Source organism: Astatotilapia calliptera, chromosome 8 (genome assembly GCF_900246225.1).
Source record: "Astatotilapia calliptera chromosome 8, fAstCal1.2, whole genome shotgun sequence".
Taxonomy (NCBI): domain Eukaryota; kingdom Metazoa; phylum Chordata; class Actinopteri; order Cichliformes; family Cichlidae; genus Astatotilapia; species Astatotilapia calliptera.
Genome location: NC_039309.1, coordinates 17,106,594 through 17,131,590, shown reverse-complemented (window position 1 = coordinate 17,131,590; position 24,997 = coordinate 17,106,594). Strand labels below are relative to the sequence as shown.

General features: G+C 41.8%; 1 protein-coding gene across 2 annotated transcripts in view; it reads left to right on the top strand.

Moving 5' to 3' along the window:
• The first annotated feature begins 3,071 nt into the window (after positions 1-3,071).
• The window catches only part of snx29 (sorting nexin 29), a 141,341-nt gene continuing 119,415 nt past the window's right edge, over positions 3,072-24,997 (top strand). For both annotated transcript variants that reach the window (XM_026179080.1, XM_026179079.1), the window contains exons 1-13: positions 3,072-3,514; positions 4,535-4,599; positions 7,261-7,313; positions 8,811-8,935; positions 9,604-9,784; positions 9,891-9,961; positions 11,611-11,868; positions 13,375-13,771; positions 15,357-15,469; positions 15,840-15,939; positions 16,082-16,164; positions 20,986-21,049; positions 22,508-22,636. In XM_026179080.1, coding sequence (XP_026034865.1) covers positions 3,508-3,514; positions 4,535-4,599; positions 7,261-7,313; positions 8,811-8,935; positions 9,604-9,784; positions 9,891-9,961; positions 11,611-11,868; positions 13,375-13,771; positions 15,357-15,469; positions 15,840-15,939; positions 16,082-16,164; positions 20,986-21,049; positions 22,508-22,636 — 1,646 coding nt within the window. In that variant the 5' untranslated portion in view covers positions 3,072-3,507. The remainder of the gene's footprint in view (positions 3,515-4,534; positions 4,600-7,260; positions 7,314-8,810; positions 8,936-9,603; positions 9,785-9,890; positions 9,962-11,610; positions 11,869-13,374; positions 13,772-15,356; positions 15,470-15,839; positions 15,940-16,081; positions 16,165-20,985; positions 21,050-22,507; positions 22,637-24,997) is intronic.

Genomic DNA, 24,997 nt, shown 5'->3' with positions numbered 1-24,997 from the left:
GATGGTGTGAACTAACACTGATGTTCGTTGAGCATGAAGTTCAGCTTTGATCTCTTTAGAAGTCTTTCTGGGCTCTTTTGTTACCATTCGGATTATCCGTCTCTTTGATCTGTCATCAATTTTCCTCCTGCAGATCTTAAATTTCTGAATGACATGTGCAACTGTAGTCACAGGAACATCTAGCTGCTTGGATGATTTATGATTTTGATTTTATGATTTTCTTTCTAATCACCTGAGACAACTCTTTCCTTTGCTTCCTCTGGTCCATGTTAAGTGTGGTACACACCATGTCACCAAACAACACAGTGACTATCTGGAGTCCTATATATAGGCCCACTGACTGATTACAAGATTTTAGACACCTGTGATGCTGATTACTGGACACATTATTTTCATTCTTTTCTAGGGGTACCATCATTTGTGTCCAGGCCTGTTTCATGCATTTATTTTTTTAAATAATTCAGTTGAAGCATGGTTGAAAAGCAATGTCTGACTTTTACTGGTTAAGATTTATAGAATTTTTATTTATTATTACTTTAGTCAGATTAAAGTTATTTCTGTGACCATTGTGAGTTTTTCTTTCATTTACCGAAGGGTACCAACAATTTTGTAAACGTCTGCAGATGCTTACATTAAACATACCCAAAGTTTGAAAAAGGTTGCTGAGCATACGGACAAGTTATCACTATGAGCAAAAGAAAAGGTGCTCTGAATGCTCGATATCAGGTGTGTTTCTTTCTTTTCTTTCTACTACTGGCTAAAAACATCTTTAATATGGTCATTTGAGTAATGGCTGTGAGGACAAACCTGCTGTTTAGAACTTTTTTTTATTTGGACGAGCCAATCAGAAGAAAGAAGACTTAAAGGGAGGGAGCTAAAACAGCTTCTTTCAGAGGATGGTGTGAAAAGCTGCACTAAGGCTCAGTATAAGACAAAGAAGATGTTTTTTTCTTTTAACTGTGAAAAAAAAATACTGAGTTGGACATGAGCGTAGGTTTCCAGTAACTTTTTACATTGCCAATATCTTATTTTGTAAGCGATTCTACTTGAGTTTTGTTAGCTCGAAGATCTACTTCTGACATGACTGAAGATTTACCTCTTCTTGGATAAAAAACAAAGCCCAGAGTAAATGACTGGGCTGGAGAGCTGTTAAATGCCACCAACACCTCCTCCTTTATCCAAAAAACCTACAGCAATCACCTCCCAGTGTTTCGACTCCCAGTTATCTCTTGGTCCAGGACCAGCTGTGAGCTCATAAACTCTGTTCAAAGTATGAATTTCAGGGTGCTAAACTCTGAACCACCCATGTTAAATCAAATAATAATAATAATACTGATATCATGTTAATCATACACAAGTAGTAATACCATAAATTAGTATGTTGGTGCTCGTTTTGCCACGTTATTGTCCCAGACTCTCTGTCCACCTGCCTAAACACATACCCTGATTTGCTATAAAACATATAATAGGCACAGTCAAAGATAAATGCAGTTATGGAGTCTTCTGAGTCATAGAACCATGAAAGTCTATCATTGTGAACCTTTGTTGCAGGCTGAATGTCAAACATGTAAGAGTAGTTTTTTTATGACAGCTGAAGTTGATCATTACATCAGGTCCTTCAGACTTTTTAGCCGTGCATACATAAAATCTGTAAATTCTTTCACATGACTCGTGTTCACAAGACTGCATACAGCATTTGCTCCACCTGACACTGCATGGCCTGCAATAAGTGGCTATGTGGAATTTTCATCTCTCCCCAGTGCTGTCCTCAGGTAAGTCTCATATTCAATCATCAGTTTTGCTTGATACTTTTTAGATGCCAGTTTACATAGCAGTTTAACTGTTTATTCATTCTACAAACACCTGGGTATTTACAGTATGTGCTTAGTTGATGTCAGCTGATACAAATGCAGCAGTTTAAACTAGAAACAAGGTTACTGTTAACCTTGCAAAGTAGAGCACCACAGGATGTGGTGATCGAATGTACTTTATTAAAGTGCATTATTAATGTACTCTTACTTTATTCAAGTATTTCTATGTTTTCGTGTTTTCTCCTACTGCTGTTAGTACACTCAAAAAAATCTGTTGTTGGATGAACACAATTTAATCATGGCACCCTTTTTGCACACAATTTAACCAAGTACAATAAACCATTTTCTTTTGCTTATACCCCACTGCATTACGGGTATAGATATTGTTCTTTGGACTCCATACCACTTATTTTAAAGCTTTAGTTGGTTATTCTTGTCGTAAGAGATCTATTTTACAGTCATGTGAAAAAGAAAGTTTTATGTGCGCCCAATGATTCGATAACTTGTAGAACCAGTTTTATCAGCGATTACATGAAGCAACTGTTTTCTGTATTGCTTTATGAGGCTGTCACACTGGAGGAGTTTTCATTAATGCACGGCACTCTTAAGGTGGCACCACAGCATTTCAGGGGTGCTGAGGTCTGGACTGAAATAACTGGGTCATTGGAGCACATTCATTATTTAGTTTTCCAGCCGTTCTGTTGTAGATTTGCTGCTGTGTTTGAGATCATTGCTTTCTTGCACGAACTGATTTTGGCTGAGCTTTAGCTTGAAAACTACCCTCTGAAAACTTTTCTTTTTTCATGTGACCTCATGATCCTGCGGTGGACTAGTTTCTGCAGGCACCTTGTTGGCCAACAGCACCTGAAGCAGCCATTGTTAACACGGACCCCACCCAAACCTGAACTTGCTTCTGCTGCATGTTAACATCCTGTTAAAAGGGAGTTTTTCCTTCCCACTGTCGCCAGGTGCTTGCTCATAGGGGATACATATGACTGTTGGGATTTTCTCTGTATTATTATGGGGTCTTTACCCTACAACCATTGTTGTGATTTGGGGCTATATAATTAAAACTGAATTGAATTAGGGACATCTCTGGGGGAAAACCAGCTTGTGCACCCTTGTGGCAGGGCTGGTGTAAAACGTTTTCTACACTTTTGATTTCAGATAAAATATTTAATGCTTTTTACTTCTGTTTCAAACGCTAGAGTTATATTACAAAAGACTACAACTCCCACTTCCGCTTAGCCGTCATATGACGACTGTGTGTTTTGTCATGTGACCCTGGCGCTGCTATGTCAGTCCTCCGTTTCCCTTTTTCGCAGTGTCGCAGGCAGCAAACCGAAAACAGTCAGTTTCTGTCCGAAACGGCCCAACACACCTTAGACCCGTCCTGTAGCTGGTTAGAAAACACACTCCGGTTCGTGCTTGTCGCACTTTACCCGTGTATTTGGCTGTGTGCAACTCCTACATGTCAGAGTGGTAGACTCACAGCTCTGCAGCTTACCGGCAGGCCTCGCTGTTCACCGACTAAGCATCAGTCCTCACGCCGCCCTTGGGTGGGTCCGGCTCGGCCAAAGAGACAGCATGGTCCCGGTGCATCGCTAGCCTCTTGTGATTAAAGGCGACAGCAAGGGATGAATGGTATCAGTGGGGAAGTGTTTAGCTTGGATGCTACTGGAGTCTGTTTATAAGGATGAACGGTAAGATTTGCTGTTTCACTGCTTTCTGTTTCTTACCCATAAAATCACAACATGTCAAATCACGCCTGCAGGAGATTGCTCAGAAACTTGGCGAGACTTTCTAAGTTTCATTTGGGGGCCTTTTAGTTGGTTTCCATAATGTCTGATATTGTTCGACACATGGCTTTCCCCCCTTTTTGCTAGCTTTGTTGAAACGATAGGTCGAGGTCAAGAATGCTCCAGGAAAACGAAGCAGTTCCGCACAATGTAAGTGGGGTTTCTCAGGAATGAAAGTGTTAAAACGGTCTTATTTTTGCAAATGTTTCCAGTGTGTAAACAACTGGAAACCCCATAATGCTTAGGCCAACTGTGACTGAAAGCTGGAAAGCACCTAATAGTTTTTATATGAGGGAAGTATGCTTGAAGTCTCTGGAAAGCCTTGAAGCTTACGGTAAGAGGTGTGTGTTTAACAAGCTCCTGGCCTAAATTCACAGGTAAACAAGCTGGTGGATGAAAGTAACTTAAGTCCCTTTGCAAACTCACAGGTGCTCCAGAGGAAACACATGACCGGGGAGCTGCTCCAGTGGGTTGGCAGCTCTTCGATGACTTAAAACCTTTGAGACAAGGAGCATCATCATTGCCATTGTGAATATGCTGTCTGGGCTGCAGGGTTAATGATTACTAATGTTGATTCGTCTGCTATTTTTTTCTGGATAATTCACTCAGCCCATAAAATGTTAATATAAAACATTGTTCCACAGTGCTTCTAGAGGTTAAAGAATCCTCACAGTACCCTGTAATATTAACGTCCATAGGCGCTTCCTGTCGCAGTTGGAGCTCAGCAGTCCTTAAACACAGAACTTCGCAGTCAGTTTTGATTATTTATGTTGATTCCGAGCAGCCATTACTTGCCACACAACTTCATTTCCTTCTTCATTGTCATGAATAATGAATGGAGTAACGATAAATGATGGGAAATTTAATCTGTGGCAACGTCATTTTCCTCATTCCTCTTGTTTTTGTTTGTGTTACCCTCCGCAGGCACCCAGCAGACTGATACAAAGAGGCAGAACCTCCTGGAGAGGCTGCTGGATGCTGTGAAGCAGGTGAGCTACCGGTTATCTGGACGTTCTTTATGCTGGAGACGAGAAATTATCATCAGTGCTGCAGTCCACATAGACTGAGCGAGGTTTAATAATTTTAAGCCTCTGCTTTTATGGTCAGGAAATCAGCTCACATTAAATGTGTGACTAGTTGTGAGTGATCTTTTCTTTGGAACAGGCTTTTTTTAAATTCCCGGTCAACATTTTTGTGGTGACTGAATTTGTTACAGTTCCTTCTATCTCCCTTTCTATAAACACAATGGAGGAAGTAAAACCGAGTTCTGTTGACGGCCTCTGTAACCCAATATTCTGTAGAACAAAGTTAAAAACATGGGTAGAGTCCTACCTAAAAGAACACAATGACCATGAATACAAACCCCATTCCAAAAAAGCTGCGGTTGTTTGTAAAATATGAATAAAGACAGAGTCAAACCTAGGATGCTTAATTGAAAGTAGTTGAAAAACATGAAAAAATATATACCGTAATTCCCGGACTACAGAGCGCACCTGATAAAAAGCTGCATGCTCTAATTTTAGAAAGAAAATCAATTTTGTACTTGTACAGGCCGCACCCGATTTTAAGCTGTATGCGTTTCACTTGTAATATGAGATATTTACACAGAAATATTACACGTGAGGCTTTTTAATGTTTAATTTAATCCGTAAGGTAACATAAACGTTATGCTAACATACAAAAATACATACTGCAAATGCTTTTTTTCCTCGAACAGCGCTACCTTTAAGTATACATACGTATCAGTAACACACAAATTACGTTGCTTATGGTTTTTTTACGGAACAGTGCACAAACAACATTACAACATCTCTTAACAACCGGTAAAAATATATACCGAATATATACTACTTATCAATTTTATTGGTCTACTGTTACCAGGCAAAATGTTTTTGGCTGCATGAAAAAAAAAAATGCATTAGCTGCACGTCAGTATAAGCCGCAGTGTTCACAGTGTGGGGAAAAAGTAGTGGCTTATGACCCGAAAACTACGGTACACGTTAGGGCTGTGCGATATGACCAAAATCTCATATCCCGATATAGGAATTTTATCGTCCTGATAACGATATAAATCACAAAAATGTAACATTTTCTGTAAATTCTGCAGCTCGTCTTGCGGGAAGTGTTTCCAGCTGCGCGTCATGTACCTGGAGTCGAGTGTTTTAACAGATGCATGAAACGATACATTTTTAGACATAAGTTGTAAAGGCCACTGTTTTCTTTGTGAGTATTTATTACACGGCGTGCTGCAGGGAAAAGCCTGTTCTAACGTTTGAGTCTAAGGTTTATTTTTTAGCACCTGGCGGCTCTTTTTTAATTCTCATCCGTAAATAAGCTGCTCTTTCACGTGATTCTGTTTATTTTGAAAAGTCTCAACAGGATCTTGAGCTTTATTGTGAAAGGTTTATGTGGAACATAAACAAGCGGACACCGATGTTACCATCCTTGTTGCTAACGACAACGCATAAAAACAGGCGCTTGTCTGTCCATAGTGTGGTTATATTAAATATAAGAGAAAGAGAGAACTTTAAGAAGTTAATATAGCCACTACAGTGACCATCAAAACGATGAAAAAATATTGCCGTAAACAGTTTATTTTGCAACACCAGGAAACAAACGATAGCGCAAAATGAAACGATAGATGTTTTTATATCATCATCCGATATATATCGTTATATCGAACAGCCCTAGTACACGTTTTGTATTAAATGCCAGGAATCAGTTTCAAAAAGCTGGCACAGGACCAATAAAAGACTGAAAAACTCTCACAAATGTGCTCTATTTTTGTTCTGTTTTTACTCTAGTGTGACTAAAATGATCGGTGTCTTTCATAAGTGAAGATGTAGGAAGCTTCTCCACCCGGTTCATAGTTATTCCTTATTTTATTTGGTGCCACATATGGTGCCGTCCGGGCGAGGTCTTTGCCAGAGAAGGCCGTACCTGTTTGACTGACAGTGCCAGATCACGTCCTCCCTGTCTCATAACAGCAGGGCTGCACAGTGTGGTTGCATTTAAAACATGTCCGTTTAGCAGCTGAAGTCCCACATTAAGCAAATATATGGAAATGAAATATACTGTTTCACTGTCTACACAGCAGCTGCTGCTCTCAATTCCGAAATGGGTGCGGAGTGTTTTTCGATTTTTATCTATACCTTACAGAGTGTTTCAACTCATTTTGACACGGGATACTTTTTAACGTCCGAGGAGAAAAAAAACCCTTAACTCTTATTCTACTGGATCGGGTTTGGCTTGATGCTTTGAGGGAAGATGAAACTGCATGTACGGTATCGGAGCTGGGCTGGACTCTGACACTGTGTCAAATGTAAATATCAAAACTGAGACCAGTGCTGCCAGTCAGACAAGCTTCCTTCTCAGGTTTGCAGCACCAGCCAAGCCCCTACAGTTAATTCTTGAAGGTCAGATCAGAAACACAGTTTGACCTTTAAATCATTTTCTGTAATTCCTTTATTTTGTCTGTAACCTTGTAACCACAGGCCAGGAGATGTAGCACAGATACCCTCTGTAGTGTCCGTAGAGGACTAAAGGAGGACCCGATCTGCAATTTAAGGCTTTGAAAAGTGCTGTTAGACTTTTTTAACTTAGCAGACATACATGAAGAAAAAAAAAGCAATTTCCTCATATCTTCCCAGTGCCAAATCCGCTTTGGAGGAAGAAAGGAGATCGCCACAGACTCAGACAGCAGGTAAGAGGAGCTGCCTGTTACCCAGAAATTCTTTTGCTTTATCACGATGGTTATTTATCATTCTAAAAGGTGCTTTGTTTTACGTGTGGAGCTCCAGGTCATAGATGATGTAGTGCTTTAGGCTCCAGTATGTGCTCGCGCTACCTCCAGCTTTTTCAGTGCAGCGATCTGGCTGTACGCCCAGCTTTGAGGGTTACTTTCTAAACAGCAAAATCATTTTTTTAGATGGAAAATAATTGTTGTTTTTTGTTGTTGTTGTTGTTTTCGGTCTGAGAGCTTTAGCAGACTTTCCATCATATCCGAGCAGTGAGAATGTTCTCCTTTGTGATGTTAATGGTGGCTATGTAAGAAAAATGATGTACCAACTTTGTTCCATTAGAGCTTCACGCTGAGAGAGAATACTATTGATTCATGTTCTGTGCTGCTCAGATCTCATTTTCAGCTCTGAGTACTGGTTTTTAAGATTCAATATTATGTCCGCCTTGTAGATGAAGAGCATTTATAAAAGACTGGTTAGTGGCACTAATGCACCTGTTTTTAAAACTGCGTGCTAGTAGTAGGATGAATGACCTGTCTCCTCTCTAGGTCAGAGGATGCTGTAGCCACGACTTCCAAAAGGAATTTGTTTTTACTGTATGGTCCACAGTATAGTTTTCCACCTCTCCTCAGTTCATCTTAAAGTTGGCGACCAGTACCGTGATGCATGGTATACCCAGCAGAAAAGGACCCCCCTCCCCGTCATCACATCATAATAGTAGAGCTGGAAAAAGTGTGTGGCAGTGACCAGCTGGTTGCAGCACAAACGGCGCTTTAAATGTAAAACTGTGATGTTACCGTGCCCCTGCTCGGCAGATGGCCTCCACAATCCAGCGAGAGGGCCTCTGCTTACAGAGAACTTTGCCTCTGGCAGAACTAACAAAACAGAAAAACACATAGTCGGAGTACATTCAGTATAGGTGCGTAGCGCAAACATGGGACACAAGGGAATGTCGCTTTCTCTCATTCTCGGACACTAAAGCTCAGAAAGTTCAGGAGCTAAAAGGGCGGAGAGTTGAAGCTGCAGAGATAACCTCAGGTAAAGCTGCCACATTAGGGTCTTGGAGAGCTCAGTAGAAAAGGGATACACAAACAGAGCCTGGAGGTCATCCAGAGAAGGCGTGTGAGAGCTACTGCAGTCTTGTATGAGAGAAATCTTATATCTATAGTAGATTTATGAGATTCAAATGTGAGGCCAAATCCCATAAAGTGAAGCTGGGTTTAACCTCAGGCCTTTCAGACTATCTGCATTAGGAGAATCATTTGATATGTGATGCACTCAGTTAATTGAACATTAACATTAACATGGATTAGTTGTAGTTTCATCTGAATGTACAGCCAAAGCAACATTTCCAGTGCAGCATAAAAAGCACAGCAGGGTGAACTGGGCTGTTCTGACTATTAGGCGACACCCCCACCCGCTTGTCTTCATGTTATCCTAACCTGTCTTTGTCTCTGCAGGGTGATCTGTCTGTGCGCACAGTTTGAAGCGGTGCTGCAGCACGGTCTGAGGAAGAGCAGAGGTCTGGCCCTCACAGCTGCCGCTCTCAAACAGGCCGCAGGCTTCAGCAGCAAGACTGAAACAGGTACGCCAGGTTCCCGTACGGCTGTGAAATTGTGGGTTTAGAGTTGAAAAGTGGAGCAGAAACTTCACTTTAGCCCTCTGTGACCTTGGATAAGCAGACTTGCGGAAGGTATCCTTAAAAACTACAACCACACAGCTTATTCTGTGGAATATTAAGACAGTGTTGCTATTGAGGACAAATGCGTGACTTCTGTCATGTATATCTATTACCATATGCAATGCTTTTCTGTATTTCACAGGCAGTTAGAAGACAGGATTGTGCCTGAACCTGAGGATTTAGAGCTTACTAATGAAGCTAGGGCCTCTGACAATGCTAGAAATACAATAATAGCCAGAGTTTCAATTTTCTCTGAGGTCACATGGTGATTGTATGCAAACCAGCAGCATAACGCTCATCCCTATTAATTACCACACCTCAGAAAACACAACATTAAAACAGACCTAGTTTGAGTTCTGAGGAGAGAACAAAGGATGGAGACGGTCGGGATGGAGCTGTGTGAGTGGTGCGTGAAGGGTCCCCTCTTCTGTTAATGAGAGGGGGGATGTGCTGAGAGAGTCTTTTGCAGCTTCTTTTCTGCCCTTTTGAACTCTTACTTAACTCCAGAGCAGTTGTTTTTCACAATGGAGGTGGAGCTTATTCTTCCTCTTTCCTTTTGTCCCGCTCGCTAGAGTTGACTTTCTGGTTCTACGTGAAGGAGCACCTGAACCGCCACGAGCTCCAGCGGTTTTACTCCCTGCGCCAGATCTCCTCAGAGCTCGGCCGAGGTCGTGCCTGGCTGCGCTGCGCCCTCAATGAGCACTCGCTGGAGCGCTACCTGCACACGTTGCTGGCTGACCGCCCCCGTCTCGGGTTAGTGACAAGCCCCCTCGTCAGTTATGCTCCGCACACATTTTCTCAGCTAGGTGGGATTTTTTCTTTCTTTTTCGCTTGTTTATAGATCTTTTGTGTTTTCTAGATCTTACTATGAAGACTGGGCTTTTGTGCTTGATGAAGAGAGAGCTAGTATGCTTCCCACCATGGCTGCAGGTGAGCTTGTGTTTTGGCATTAAATTATTGGTGGTAAACACACTAAACAGCTTGCTGACACAGCAGGAGAGTATAGGGTTCAAACTTTAATACAGACTTTCAGCACTGTGCAAAAGTCTCGAGTCACCCAGGAAGTTCTTGTAATCGGATTTTTGATCAGCCATACGTCATCATTTCACAAGCATTTGATTGGTAACAGCTTCATTTTTCAGCATGACCATGATTTCAAACACACCTCCAGTACATATAAAGCATACCCGGATAGAAAAACGCATAACAGGACACTATCAGCCATGGATTGGCCTCCCCAGAGCCCGGGCCTAAACATCTCTTGACAGAGAACAGAACAAAAGGCAGCCAACATCCAAAGAAGAGCTTTGAATGTCCTTTAAGAAGCCTGGAGAACTATTCCAGAAGACCAATAAGCTGTACTGTTCTGCTCAGTATTAGTTTGCTCCATTTAACAATAAAGGTGATCATACCAAGTTTTCATTTTCATGCTCATGATAATTGTAAAAATTATTTTTTCAAGCAAAATATAAAGAAATGAGGAGTGGTGCAAGACTTTTGCACAGTGCTTTATGAGTTGGTTATAAGTTAAGCTTAAGTAACATAAGTGGAAGCAACTCAAACTGTTAAAGCTGGATGTAGCCACTCTGACATCAGACAGTAGCCTCTTTACTGCCACCTGAATATTAGCATTTTGGCTAAAGCTATTTAGTTGCAGACAGAAGGCTCTAGGTAGCTTGAATGCATCCACAGACTGTATGCCTGCATAGCCCAAACACATCTGCATACATTTCACCACAGCTTAAAACAAAGCACCAACTTGTTGGATGGCCTGTTGGTGTAATTAGCCACACAGCAGGGCATATTATGTCTGATAAACAAGGTTAAAAAGGTCAGCTCAGCGACTCAGATAATGCCTAACAGGCAGCCAGGGAGCTACGGATGTCCATGTCAGCTCCCATCCGGCATTCAGATTGTTGGAGACTCATAAAATAAAACTCCACTCTAGGACGTGCAGTTTGCTGCATTTCCACACTGGTTTCGTTTTTCAGCTTCTTCTGTGGCCCCTCTCATACAACTAAGCCCGAGGTTTAAAATTCCCTTTTAAAATATGGTCCTTTTGCTGGGCTATATTTGTTGCCCCATTATTAGAATTTACACACTGGAAGATTTAAATTCAGCCAACTTATGGCTGCATTTTTAGTCTTTAAATGTTGTGTTCTCGTGTGTTACTAACCACACTCAGTCTCTCTGAAATGACTTCACACAAACGGAGCCGCTGTAAAACACAGGAAACTGACTGACTTTGCACTTTACTTGTTAAGCATGAGTGGGTTTTTGCTGACAGTTTAAGCTCCGACCCCATTTATGTTAATGGGCGCACTGGTGCTGTTGAACTATTGATGAGCACAACTCGGATGAAAACAAACCATAAAATTATTTAGAATGTAAACCACTGATCTTGTGCCAGAGCATTTCTCCTCTCTTCTTCTTCTTCTTCTTCTTTTTTACATCTCGGGCAGATTTGGTGTGTGCACCCAGAAATACTTAGCAAGCACAAAGAAAGTTCAAAAGCTTCATGTGTTCTAGTGGAACTAAAGTACATTTCACTTCCTTCTCTCTCCATCTGCTGTGCTCAGGTTTGAACTCCATTCTGTTTGCCATCAACATTGACAACAGCGACCTGAACGGCGCCGTAACACGCGGAGGGTCCTCAGTGTCGCACCTCCTCAAGGAGTCCACGCAGGGCATCGGCAGCCTGTGGAAAGAGTCCACTCAGGGGGTTAGCAGCCTGCTGCGAGAGATCGGCACAGCCACAGCTGTGGTGCCTGGCTTCACCCCTAAAGTGGATGGGGCCTCCGACCCACTCCCTGTGGTGCCACGCAGCACCTCTGCTGGTAGGGCAACAGCAGTGTTTGACTTGCTCTTATATGCAAGAAACTGGTGATTTTTTTTTTTTTAGTTTTGCACTTGATTGATCCAAACACTTTCTGTTTATTTGCTTTGTTTTAGTATTGCAGTATATGTGTTTTTGTAAGTGTCACAAAACCAGCAAAAAGCAACATATGGCTCAGTTTGTGCTTCCATAATGGATGCTTAAACAAGGATGCAGCTCGAGGCATCTGCAGCAGAGAAGAATCCCACCGTGAAGTCTGACCTCATTTAGAAGTCTGCCCCAGTCTGTCCCGTCGGGGGGAAACTCACACCATTTTCTCTCCATATGTTCTCCTCAACGGGACTAAAGCGCCTTTAGACTTTTAACTGTGCGCTGCTGAAACTTTCTGCTGAAATGAATGTAAATGAAATTCTAAGCTGCTGCGCCGGCTCCTCTGAGTGGGAAAGCCTATTCAGATTATTCACCGCTAGAAGACTTGCTAATGCACAGCCAGCCTCTTTGGCTCTGAGAGGAAGGAGACAGACTTTCTTTTATCGTCATTCATCTGTTCCTCACAAAAGCCTTCGAAATGACGATAATTGCTTAACAGTCATCATGAGTCTAGCATATCAGCTACTTTCCAAACGAGGAGGAAAAACCAAAGCCAGTGTTGGTCTCTAGTATGAAGACACGGCGCCAGGAAATTCATCACTTTTGTCAGCAGAGGCAGAATCGGCAGATAATACACATAATTGTTTTTTTTTTCCTCATTATGCACAGTTGAGGATGGATAGAAGTGCACATGTTCTGTAATTTGCGAACAGGACTGCTCCCAATTCTGTTGCCAGTCCTCTCCCTCTCTCCTCTCAGTCCAATTTTTGAGTTTTGCATTGCACAAATACCAGTTAAAAGCACTTAAACTAAACTGTAAACAGTTCTTTCACCTTACACTTAAATCATGAATGCAAAATCTGCAAAAGCAGCTGGTAATCGCAGTGTGCTACGTTGATAACATAGACTGTATATAAAAGATAGATGCGCTCTGGTTGCAAAGAGATTATATAGAGGTCTATGAGAAAACAAGCCGACTTCTCGTTCAGTCTATGACATCGGTAAACATTTTTCGTCTCGGTCAAGTGTTTCAACCATTATTGAATAGGTGATGACCTTAAATTTTTCATGCAGTCTTCGACCTCTGGCCAAAATACTCAGTTTGAGGCATCAAATGGGACTTCACTGATCAGTGAGCGGCATCACAGTAGCTACAGCTTGTAATCCATAGATATTTTAGTGCTGATTTTTTAGCTTTTACTGCTTTCTCTATAGAAGATGAATAAAATGACTGTTATGTGTCCTGTGTCTCAGTTATTACACATGATAAAAATGTCAGTATGCAGGTTATCTAAGTCTAAGTTAGCGTTTTAATCTTTTAAGCATTACAGCTGTTTGTAAGATGAAAGTATAAACCTTAAAAATATATAAGTTTTTGTTCACTCCTTTGTAAAAAGAAATATATTTTTCCACCCAGACTCAGGGCTGAGGAAGGAGCGGCGGAAGAAAAAGAAGATCACCAACATCATTTCCTTTGATGATGATCTGGATGGAGGAGCTGAGGATGAGGAGGACGGGGAAGACGACTCCCAGAAGATTGGCGGGATGAGGAAAAGTCACACCGCTCCTGCTCAGAGCAGTGTGGAAGAAGGGATTGACCCTTTGGAGCCGGTCTTCTCTGAGTCGCTTGCCCAGAATGGCATGTCTGAGCCGGGCATAGTCAATTGGGTGGGGTCCCCGCATCCCTGCCGCACACCTCCCATAACGGCGCCTCCGCTGCCTGACACCAAGAGTGTAGACAACGAGGAGGAAGAGGAGGAGATATATAAGCCTAGAGCACAAACCCAAGAGGAAGAGAGGATACCGAGTGATCAGTAAGTGAAAAGAACCGAAGTAGACTAGTAGTAGTTGTACTTTAGACTCTGGTGCTCACAGCAGAAAAAATATATTTGAGAAATTCAGCAAAAAGCAGCATGTGAGCAGTTTGAATGCAGGAGATTTCTTCTTTCTGCGTGCAGCTCGCTAACATTACATTTGAGCTGAAGGACTGTTGACTGTCACACTGTCATGAGCATAAGCCTTTCGTCACAGCTAGATGCATCGCTGCTCCTGCACGGTGATCCGGCTGCGGGTTGTTTAGTTTTGGTAGAAAATAAAAATAGTTCGGGTCATGATCATGACTTCTGGAAAGAGAGATCGGTGCCCTTTTTCTGTAATTGTTTTCTACAAAACTTGCCATCTACAGACCAGAAGAAAATTACTTCAGTTAGATTGCATTTTTATACTTTTAGCACTCAATTTTAAATGTATGTATAAAATGTATGCATGTATAATACCACAAAAAGATATAGAATTTATTTATACCAAAGGTTTTCAAACTGTGAGCCGCGCCTTCCCAGGGTGGCGGAGACGTACATGAACAGCAGAAAGTTCTAATTTGTAGTTTTCAAATAGATACACATTCCCCAGCCACTTTATTAGGCACACCTTGCTGGTCCTGAGCTGGATCCCTTTTTCAACTTGAACTGTCTTCAATCTTCATGGCAGAGATTCAGCAAGGTGCTGGAAACATTCCTCAGAGATTTTGGTCCATATTGACTTGACAACATCACACTGTCGGCTGCACATGTGGAGTACACTGAGCTCACTGTCATGTTCAGCTAATGGGTTTGAGATGATTTGAGGTGGTGCGTTATCCTGCTTGAGTTGAGCATCAGAAGATGGTGCACTGTGGTCGAACAGAGATGGACATGGTCAGAAACAATACTCGGGTAGAGAGTTATTAAATTAAATTATACCACCACCATCATCACTCTGAACCCTTGATACCCCATGGTTTTATGTCAAATTCTGACTCGCACATGCAAACATTGAGCAGTTAATCGAGACTCAACAGACCAGGCAACTTTTCCAGTCTCATATTGTCCAGTTTTGGCAAGCCTGTGTTAATTGTAGCCTCAGTTTCCTGTTTTTAACTGACAGTAGTGGCAGCTGGTGCAGTTATTGCTGCTTTTGTAGTCCATCTGTAGGCTGGACAGAGTGGTTACTGTTGTAGAGAAATGCCACTGGATGATTATTTCCTCTTTTTTTGACCGTTCTCTTTAGATTCTAGAGGTGGTTGTGTGGGAAAGTCCCAGCAGATCAGCAGTCTCTGAGTTAGTCAAACCATCATTTGGCACCAACAACCCTGCCACATTCAAAGTCACTTAAATTATCTTCTGCCCCAGAAAAAGCTTGGTTTAATTTCAACCTCTCATTTTGGCCATGTCTGTATGCTTACATGCACTTGGTTTATGCTGTGTGATTGGCTGATTATCATTATTATGCTGTGTTAACAGTTGTGTCTGTTACAGGTGTGTCAGACTTTGAACACACCACAATAAACTGACCTGTAGGTCAATTTATTCACTGATTCCTCAAGCAGCAAACTGACCAAGAGTGAAATTGTGCTGTTTTTAGGGTGGTGGTGGGCAGCCTGTCCAGCGTGTCCACGTGGAGCCCTCTACAAGTCATGGCTGGACACAGCAGCGCAGACATCCTCATTCCTGTGAACCCTGCCGATCCTCAGTCAGGTACTGCAGCAGCGGTTAGTGGCTCACGTCACAGTGGAAATGCACAATTCACACAAATAGCCAAAGATTGATTGTAGTTCTGTGGGAACTCATGAAATTTCTTGTCCCAAAATGATATCACGAGGATCAATCAGGAGTACACAATTTCATGCAATCTAGGCAAACATAACATTCACACATCAGTGCCTCTGGCAGTCTTTGATGGGGGACCTGAAAGGCCATAAAGGGAAATGGTCCTTATTTCTCTTGCAGTAGGCATGCTGTGTTTTTACTGTTGATCAGAGCGGCTTTCCGTGAAGGATTTATTTCATCGAATGAAACGCAGGGACTTTCTCTTTTGGCTTCCAGCTTTACTTTCACTTTGTTTCAGTGAGCTCCGTGGAAGACACGGCCGCATTTCCTGTTCAGTGTGAGTCGGCAGGATCAGTGGGAAACTGCGAGAGCAGCAGCAGATCTCAGCTCACGTTCAAGTAAGCTGTCGTTTCAGGCAGAAGTGCTGTGAAACATTCTTCACTTCCAGGCCTCCTCAATGTGACGTTGTGCTGCAGCTTAATGTGCAAAATAAAATAAGAAGCAATTCCAAGATGTGATTCCTCTTTCGAATTCTTTCAGTATGGAGTCCAGTCCAACAACGCAGCCTGCTCCGCTCTCCAGCGCGCTGTCAACATCTGCTTTGCCCGAGTCCATGACAGTGGGTGAGTGTGCTTTCTTTATCCGTCTGTCTGTCTCTTACTATTTCTCGCCTCCCCTCTCTTCTTAATGTTCCCAAACCTGTTCAGTGATATGAATCATTGCGGCGTTTGACGCATGGTATTCACGACAGCTGAGCAGCATATTTTATTCAGTCACTCTGACAAGAAAGGTTCAAACATGCCCACGAACAAGATGGATTTGATCTCTTTTGGTGCGGAGCTGTGGGTTGGTTGCCAAACAAAAACATGTTGTTACTCGCGCATTTATTCGTGACCCTCAATTAGTTTCTTGGGAGTACGAGTAAAAAACGCCTTAAGAGGAACAGAAGAGTTAATTACAAATTGCTAAGAAGCACCTGCTGGATACACAACAAAATACTCATTTAGCTAGCAAAACTTCAGATAAAGAAAAATGTTTTCAATTAATATTTTTATTTTCTTGCATGCATGATTGTAGAATTTGTAAAATTGTGCACTGATGCATGCAAGAAAAACAACATGCATGAGACTCTCTTCAGCCCAAAAGGTGATATGTGCATTACACACACACACACACACTTTGTCTAACCTCAAAACATACATTTAAACTTGCTTTTATCAGCAAAATGTGTGTGTGAGAAATTTGAGTTTGCGCAGCTGAATAACGAGTGGCCCAAAACGCCACAAACCTCTCCTAAATTGAATGAAACATACAAACGCCTTACATTAGATTTGACTGCAGGAAACTCACTTGTCAAATTATCTGTTCCTCAAGAGGCTTCACCCAGAAGATGATCAGATTTCAAGCTGTAGGCCCAGAAGTTTGTGACCGTAATGAATCCTTTGAAAGTCCTGACATGTCTTTCTTGGGAAATTTCTCCACAGCTGTGGAACCCGGAGCAAATGAAATTGAACTTCCTGATTAGTGTTTTCAAACCTTGTTGTCATTTTTCTTGGCGGATAAACTGATCTAATTGCAGTGAGTTAAGCCCTTCGTCCAGAGACTGTTCATTGTGTTTTGATTATGTCAAATCATCCACCAGGTGGCGCTGTTGTTCCAGTGTTCTGACATGTTACTGTATGTACTCTATGGACTCGCTGTTTGCTTGGGAGCATGGCAAAAATCAGATTGTGAGAATGCCTGTAGTTCACATCAAATTTCTGATCTGTAAGAAAACAAAAAACAAAAACACAGAAAACTAAAATGAAATCACATGATGGACATTTTGGTGTGTGCGACCAGCTCACTGAACACACAGACTTTTTTTCCTCTTGCCTGGAGTCTGCTTGGTGTTCTGCTCAGTGCCCCGGAGCTAATCAGAGCTTAGACCCTTAGACGCCCAGACGGATGCTGTTTGAGATTTTGGGATTTAGTGTGTGTGTGAGAGAGAGAGAAAGACGGAGAAAGCCAGAGGAGGGAAGGTGAGGGGGAACTGCTCTTAAGCACCGGGACTGAGTTGTCGTCTAGTCTATTAGTCCTCAGTAAGAGGAGGCCAGAGGGTCAAAGAGAGAGAAGGGGAGAGAGCTGCTGATCTGAAATTTCTCTCATAGAGGCAAAGAGCAGAGAGGATGGTTTTCATGGTTACACAAGGCCTTTAAAAGATGTAGAATAGCAGATTTCAATAGCTTCTTCTTCCTTCAAAGACAAATCCTGCCTGAAACTCTAACGTCACATTTAGGTATCAGACCTTAAAGAGCAAAAGAGCTTCTCTCCAGACTGAGTCACATCACACAAGGAGGAAACCAGAGGCAGAGATACCGTTTTTGACTTGATTCAGTTTTTATATTTTCAGTAAAAGATCAGAGCTTCTTCTCAGCTGAAAAACTCCTATTCACTTTGCTCTCCCTGGCTCTGTTGCTTTTGCACCTAAGCCAAAACAACAGTTCCCCCTGAGATTTGTGCAGAATCGTCTGAAAGGAGAAGGAAAAATACGCAGAACATGTCTGATTAAACCTTGATTTTATAGCGTTTCACTCTGGGTTTTGCCTTTAGGTAAAATCCACTTTGTATTGATCTAAACTGCAGGTTAAACTTTCCATAGAGACGTGCCACCATTTCATACGTGGAATTGAGTGGACTTGTCAACAAGAGTAACGGTGAGCCTGTGAAAACACCAGAGTGATGCATGCAAAATACTAAATTACTCGAACTGATTAGGTTTAGATTGTGTTATACATTTGTACTATGTTATTAGAGCACACTGAAGGGCAGTAAAAACAGCCCATGATGTTGTTTGCCTGTTTAGTGAGTACATTTTTGATAAATTCAGAAGGTGCTGGATTTATTTAAAGGCGTGCTGGAGAACCTGAAGGAAAAACTGTGTTAGGAGAAAAAAGAAGGATGAGGGGTGCAGTGTGAGCTCGGCCTCAGTGATTTCCTTCTGGGTCTGACAGCTCATGAGGCCAAGCGGTCCACTGATTGGAGAGTATGGAGTTTGTAATTCACAAGACTCCCTTATTACAAGGCGTAGCTCTCGCCTAATGCATCTGTTATTGGAACGATTGAGCCGGGGCGTGCACGTGCTGGCGGAAGTGCACGCTGTCTTGTTTTCCTGGAAAGATGGCTCTTCCACGCAGAGCCTGAGCACAGAGGTGCGTGCGTCTGTCTTGCTGCACACAGACTTGTGCTGTAATTTGTTCACGTCCTCTTGTGCGGACAGAGGGGCGTCTGGCTCTACTGAAGTCCCTAATGGCTCGTCCGTGGCAGCCGCTGTGAACGCGTGGTTGGACTAAAGGTCACGTTTATTTCTGGCCTGCTGATGTGGAGAATGGAGCTGTGGAGATAATCGAGTTTTTCCCCTTTCTCCTCACTGTTGTGCTTGTCATCGCTTTTCTTCTTCGCCTTTCCTTTTTCCTCGTCCTCCTCCAAACAGGCACTTATCCCGGGGTTAGATGAGAGACCTGCTCATGTCTGTGGCTATATCGACACCCTACATTAGCCATGAAAACAAAGCTAAGGTCTTTGCATGTGTGTAATTCAGGACATGCAAAATGCAGGATGGATTAGCTCTGTGTCTCACGGTTAATATTTATGGAAGTCCTGGTAACAGCCTAGTTAGGCACTTTGAAACCTCAACGCTCACCTCCGAGCGTAACTATGGAGATGAGTCACCGTGCAACTGCGCAGCTTGGCCCAAATCTGTCCTCAACATCAGGATGGAGATTAACATCACCCGGCAGCAGACTGCTGGCAGACTTTGGCTGCGACTGATACAGTTCCACTGACTGACGCTTTAAGCTGGAAGAAAAAGACCCGGAGACCTTTAAACTGAAGTTGCTGCCACACATATGACACAAATGTCACCGTTATATTTATTAGGGATTAATCTGTCGGTTATTTTTTCTGTGAATTGATTTTCCGGTCTATGAAATGTCAGAAATTGGAAGAAAAAAAACTGTTTTCCTCAGAGCTATTTGATTTGTCTTTTTTGATGTAACTCCATAGACATATATAATTCATAAGGTCAAGAATTTTTTACTGCTTCAGCTTGCTCTCTTTTTTTGTTTTAGCCAAACTTTAGAGCGACAGTATCCAAAATTTCGAGTGGTCCTGCCCAGTTTCAGATATTTTGCTGTGCACTCAAACTCTGATTTTCAGTGATTCGTTTCAATCTTTTCTTGAGTTGTTCCCGAGTTTTAGTCGCACAGTTTTGCTCCTGGCACTTGACAGCCACCATTCTGTTATTATTGCCTTCCTGCCACTACGAAGATATAAACAATCTAAATTTGATCCCATGGATTTGTGTTAATACACTGCTCGAAAACAAATACATAAATAATGGAACACTTAAATCACACATCTTGATGAACTAAATATTGAAGCTTAAAATCTTTACTGATTTTAACAGTCAGTCAAAGCGAAACCACCAACAGTGTGAGGGCTGGATGAAGTCATCAGGTGATCCTGTGGCTAAGTAGACCGTATGCCTGTACGCACTCATCATAACATCTGGGCACACTCCTGTGGATGTTGTCCCGGGGGATGCCCTCCCAGACATGGATCCGAGCATCAGTGAGCTCTTGGACAGACTGTGGTGCTATGTTGTGGCTTTGGATGCATGACACATAATATCCCAGAGGTTCCTAGTTGGATGCATTGTGGGGTATGTTAGGTCCAGTCAGTGGCATCGATGGCCGAGCACTTTCCTACACCAGGGAACCCGAGGCCTGCTGCATTTTCAGGTCTGAGGATTTCTCGGTAACAGCAGTCAGGCTACTGTTGGCTAATAAAGGTCTGTATTACTGATCAACACAGTCGGAGAGAAGTTCAGAAGGTAGAAAACCTAGTATAACCTTGGTACTGTAATCCCTTATTCCCTCGTGAGAATCGAGTACAAAAGAGGGAATGCCTGCTCAGTAAAATAAAAGCAAATTATGTTCAGATGATTGTAATTATTAGATATTTGTGAGGTAATTGTGTTTTTGTTTACTAGCACGGTAGAGCAGAGTTTACATGAACCCAAATCTAAACCTGGATTCACTCTTAGATTTTCTTGGCTTTGTTTCTTTCGTCAAAGTTTTTAGTAGCTACCACAAAAGTATGTTTTATTGTGGCAATAAAAGTGCTGCTCTCTGTGAGTCCGATGGATCTCATTCTGTATAACTCCTGTCAGCTGAATAAAAAAAAAAAAGTTAAACCTGATTTTATCAAAGCAGTTCATCTTTGTGACAGAACAAAAATCTCACATTAATACAGCAAGTGCGGCGTGTGGGATGCTGTTATTTCTACATTTGAAAGCTGTATGATATGAGTTTATGCATATTACTGTGTGTAGTCTTTGTGTGTCTGTGATGCATTGGAAGCAGTTTCTATGCAGAAATCTCACCGCAGTGTCTCTTCTGCAGTGGAGCTGCGTCAGGCCATTGTAGCCATGATGAACAGGAAGGACGAACTGGAAGAACAAAACACGTACGTTGGGATTCACTCCTCTTACCTGCTGCTTGCAAACTTTCAAATGCTCCATCACACACACGTACTTAGGCTGGAAGAACTTCTCTTATTAGCCTCCAGAGACTGTGACTTGCAGCGATTTAATAGATGCTAAAAAAGAAGTTAAGCATGCTGAAAGTCAAAGGTCAATAGTCCTATTGATAAGCTCAAAAATACAATACATATTTATTTCTCTTATAGATTTGAAAGCAAAAAGGTTGACTGAAGTACTTTACAAGTTAGTTAAAGAAAACAAGATGAAACAACTGATCAATAAATTAAAAACGATACAGTGAAATAAAACATAAAAACCAAAAATACAATAAAATAGACTAAACTGCTTTAATGGGAACCATGGCTGTACTATGAGAATTTGGAGTTGTTTAAGTTGCACTGCCTGGTTAAATAGTTGGTTGCCATTTAAAAATAAAAAGTAAGTAAAAGGATCTCACATTTTCTAATATAAAAAATGGACAGGGAGCCTTTATAGACCTGATGAAACTGGAGTGATGCAAAATCTGTTAAACGAGCAGCATTTTGACTGCCTGCGAGCAACAAACAGATACAAGCTATTGCAGTAGTCCAATCTAGAGCTGATGAAAGCATAAATATGGATTTTTAAGGCCTTTTGGAGGAAGATGGGATTTTGCTTTGGGAATCTGACGCAGGTGATAAAAGCTGTGTTAACCCGTCTCTAACATCTCGTAGACAGGAAAATAAATCTGGATGGTGTCAGCGTAACAATGGAAGTGAATTTTGTACTTCCTGAAGATCGATCCCAAAGGCAGCATATATAATGAAAACTGAGTAGGACCCAACATGGACCCCTGAGGTACGCCACAACAAATCTAAAATAACTAAAAGAGCAGAAAAACCCGAGTCAGCAGTTAAGAAAAGACCATTAAAATACAAATACCACAAGTGTCTAAAAAGGTCTGATGATTAAAGTCGATTTTAAGAAGTTTTCTTTTTGAAAAAAAAGCTGCACAACAGCGCATATGAAAGCAGGTGATACACAACCCGATGACAAAGAAGGATTTACTAGCCTGAATATTATGAAGGGTTTCCTTAAGAAGATGAGAGGCGAGGATCTCTCTATATAATTAAAGTGAATCTCCTGCCAAGCAGAGGTTAGAATTTCATACTAAATGATTTAAATTTAGGGTATTAAATTAACGACACAGGCACAGATTAAGTGCTGATTAAATATTTTATATCAGAGCTAAATGTAAATCAGTCTGTCAGTTAGTGCTGCAATTAAAGCAAGTATCGTCAGGTTATCTAATCTGTTTATGAAAATAACATCCCCAGTATTTTAACATTTAGAGGATTAAGCCTGTGTATGGGATGCTACCTGAATGTGATAGTGATAGAAGCCTGTGTTATTTATGCATAAACATGCATCGCAGCTGCTTTTTAAATTGTTTTTTTCTTTAGGTCTCTTCGTAGTCTGCTGGATGGGGAGATGGAGCACTCAGCAGGCCTGAGGCAGGAAACCGATCTGCTGAAGAAGAAGCTGGCAGAACTGGAAGAGAGGCACTCAGCGAAGGTCCAGGCGCTGGCCAGGTAACACGTGATGACTGCGGACCATACGTTAATACGTAACATCTGCCTGCACAGTGGATGATTGAAACTGCACGTAGCAGGGGACTTATTCTATTAACGTTTAACAAGTTAATGCACTCTTAACAAATGAATGAGAGCAAAGAGTGCAGATTTAAAAATACTGCTTTTGATTTCAGGTGACAGTAAATTTAGATTATTGTGTGCGCCAAAGCATTTGCACGCTGACGTAAACAGACGATTTATTTGTTTTTGTCTACTGGTCAGAAAACTCATTTTTTACTCTTATTGACACTTTGGACCACAGGTTATTCAATTTGTTGACTTTCAGTCAGAAAATTGTTAATGGCACCTCTGATATAACAAATGAAGTCCCATTCGAAGCTTCCACACTATAACCCTTTGGGCACACAAAATAGTGGCAGAATATGATGTCAAATGATCTTCTGGTTTCACCTCTAGCAAGAAATTGTAACATTTATGATTTTCTGGCACATATTTACCCATACAGTAGTTTTAAATTTATATATTCTTGAGTCAATATATTTTGCGGGGAAAATGAGAAATAGGTGCAGTCATGGATTGAAAAGTGTGCGCACATGAATGGAAGAGGGGAAAAACAGTTTGCACAATTCTAATGAGTTTGAAAGTCAATACTTGTTAGGACCACCTTTTGTGCTTTAACACAGTCTGAACTCTGTCAGGCAGCTTTCTTGTCATTTCTTTAGGTAGTCTTGTGGAATTGTTCTCCAGGTTTCTTGAAGGACATTCAAAGCTCTTTGATGTTGGCTTTTGTTCTGTTCTCTGTCAGGACGATCCCACACTGCTTCAGTAATGTTGACTGATAATGTTCCAGTGTTTGTTTTTCTATCCAGGTATGCTTTCACTCCGTTGGCAGTGTGTTTGGAATCAGTGTCACGCTGAAAAATAAAACAATTTCTAATGGCACGCGTCACAGATGACAGATGGCATTGCATGGTGGCTCAAAATCTGACTGCATTTTTCTGCATTCATAATTCTGTCACTTTTAACAAAATCCCCAACACCACTGGCTGAAACGCGTCCCCAAACCATGACAGAGCCTCCACTATGCTTTACAGATGGCTGTAGACACTGTTGTACCTCTCCTTCATACATTTTGAGTCCATAAAAGAATATTTTGAGTCCAGTTCTTGTGTAATTTTTCATACCTCAGCCTTTTTCTCCTGGTTTCCCCTCCTTAAGAATGGCTTCTTGACAGCCACCCTTCCACTGAGATCATTTCTGATGAGGCTTCAGGGCCATGTGTATCCCTCAGGTCCTGTGTCATGTTCAAATGGCCTCCACAGTCACCAGATCTCAATCCAGTCGTCTGGACTGAAACGAGAGATTCACATCATGGATGTGCAGCTGACAAATGTGCAGCAACTGTGTGATGCTATTATGTTATCAGCACCTTGCTAAATCTATGTCATGAAGAATTACGTCTGTTCTAAAAGCAAAAGGGCACCCAGCCCAGCGCCAGCAAAGTGCACCCAAACAAACATAAAAACCCAAATGGCTGCTGATTGTAGTTTAAGGACAAATGGTGTATGGATGATGTTGTGGTGGGAGGATTTGTCACACCAGTGTTTGAAAACACTTTTAAAATTCCAGAAATGGAGCTGCATGACATTTAAATATTTTATATTCTGGCACATTGAGCATTAACCGCTTAATGCGTTAAAAACAATGCATTTTGGCTTTTTGTTTGCACTGACACTGTCAGTAGAATGCAGGTGGAACTGCATGATCATCCAAGTCATGTAAACAGAGTGTCTCCAGATGGGGCAGTGCAGCAAAAACACTGACTGCAACTGAATATAGTCCTAAGCAGTTACACCTGTGTTTTACACTTCAGTAGGACTGGAGTCAAAGATACAGGCGTGTTATTGACTGCTCCATTCATTAGCTGTATGGATCCACATATTTAAACCAAAAAGTTTTCAGTCAGCAGAGCAGAAGAAACACTGTGTTAAAGCTGTAATAGCCTCAAGGACTTTCATGTCTGTGATTAAAGCTGCCTTGTTGCTGAGGATTGTGCAAGGCCTTTCCTTAGACCTGCTGTACCTGCGTCACTGTTTTACACATAATAACAGTAATTACCACTAATGGCAAGAGCTTTACGCAGTCAGGAAAAGGAAACTATATTTGTGCACTGTTAAGTTTCCCCATCGAGTTCAGTCTACTCATGATTAAAAGAACTAGAGGATACACGTCAGAGCAGAGTAGGAAACTTTACCCCATTCATACTCGGTGTGTGAGATTTCCTTTTCCTAAATCGCAGATACAGTCAGTGTTATCCCAATAATTGGCCATCTACGGTTCACTGAAAGTGGCCTCTAT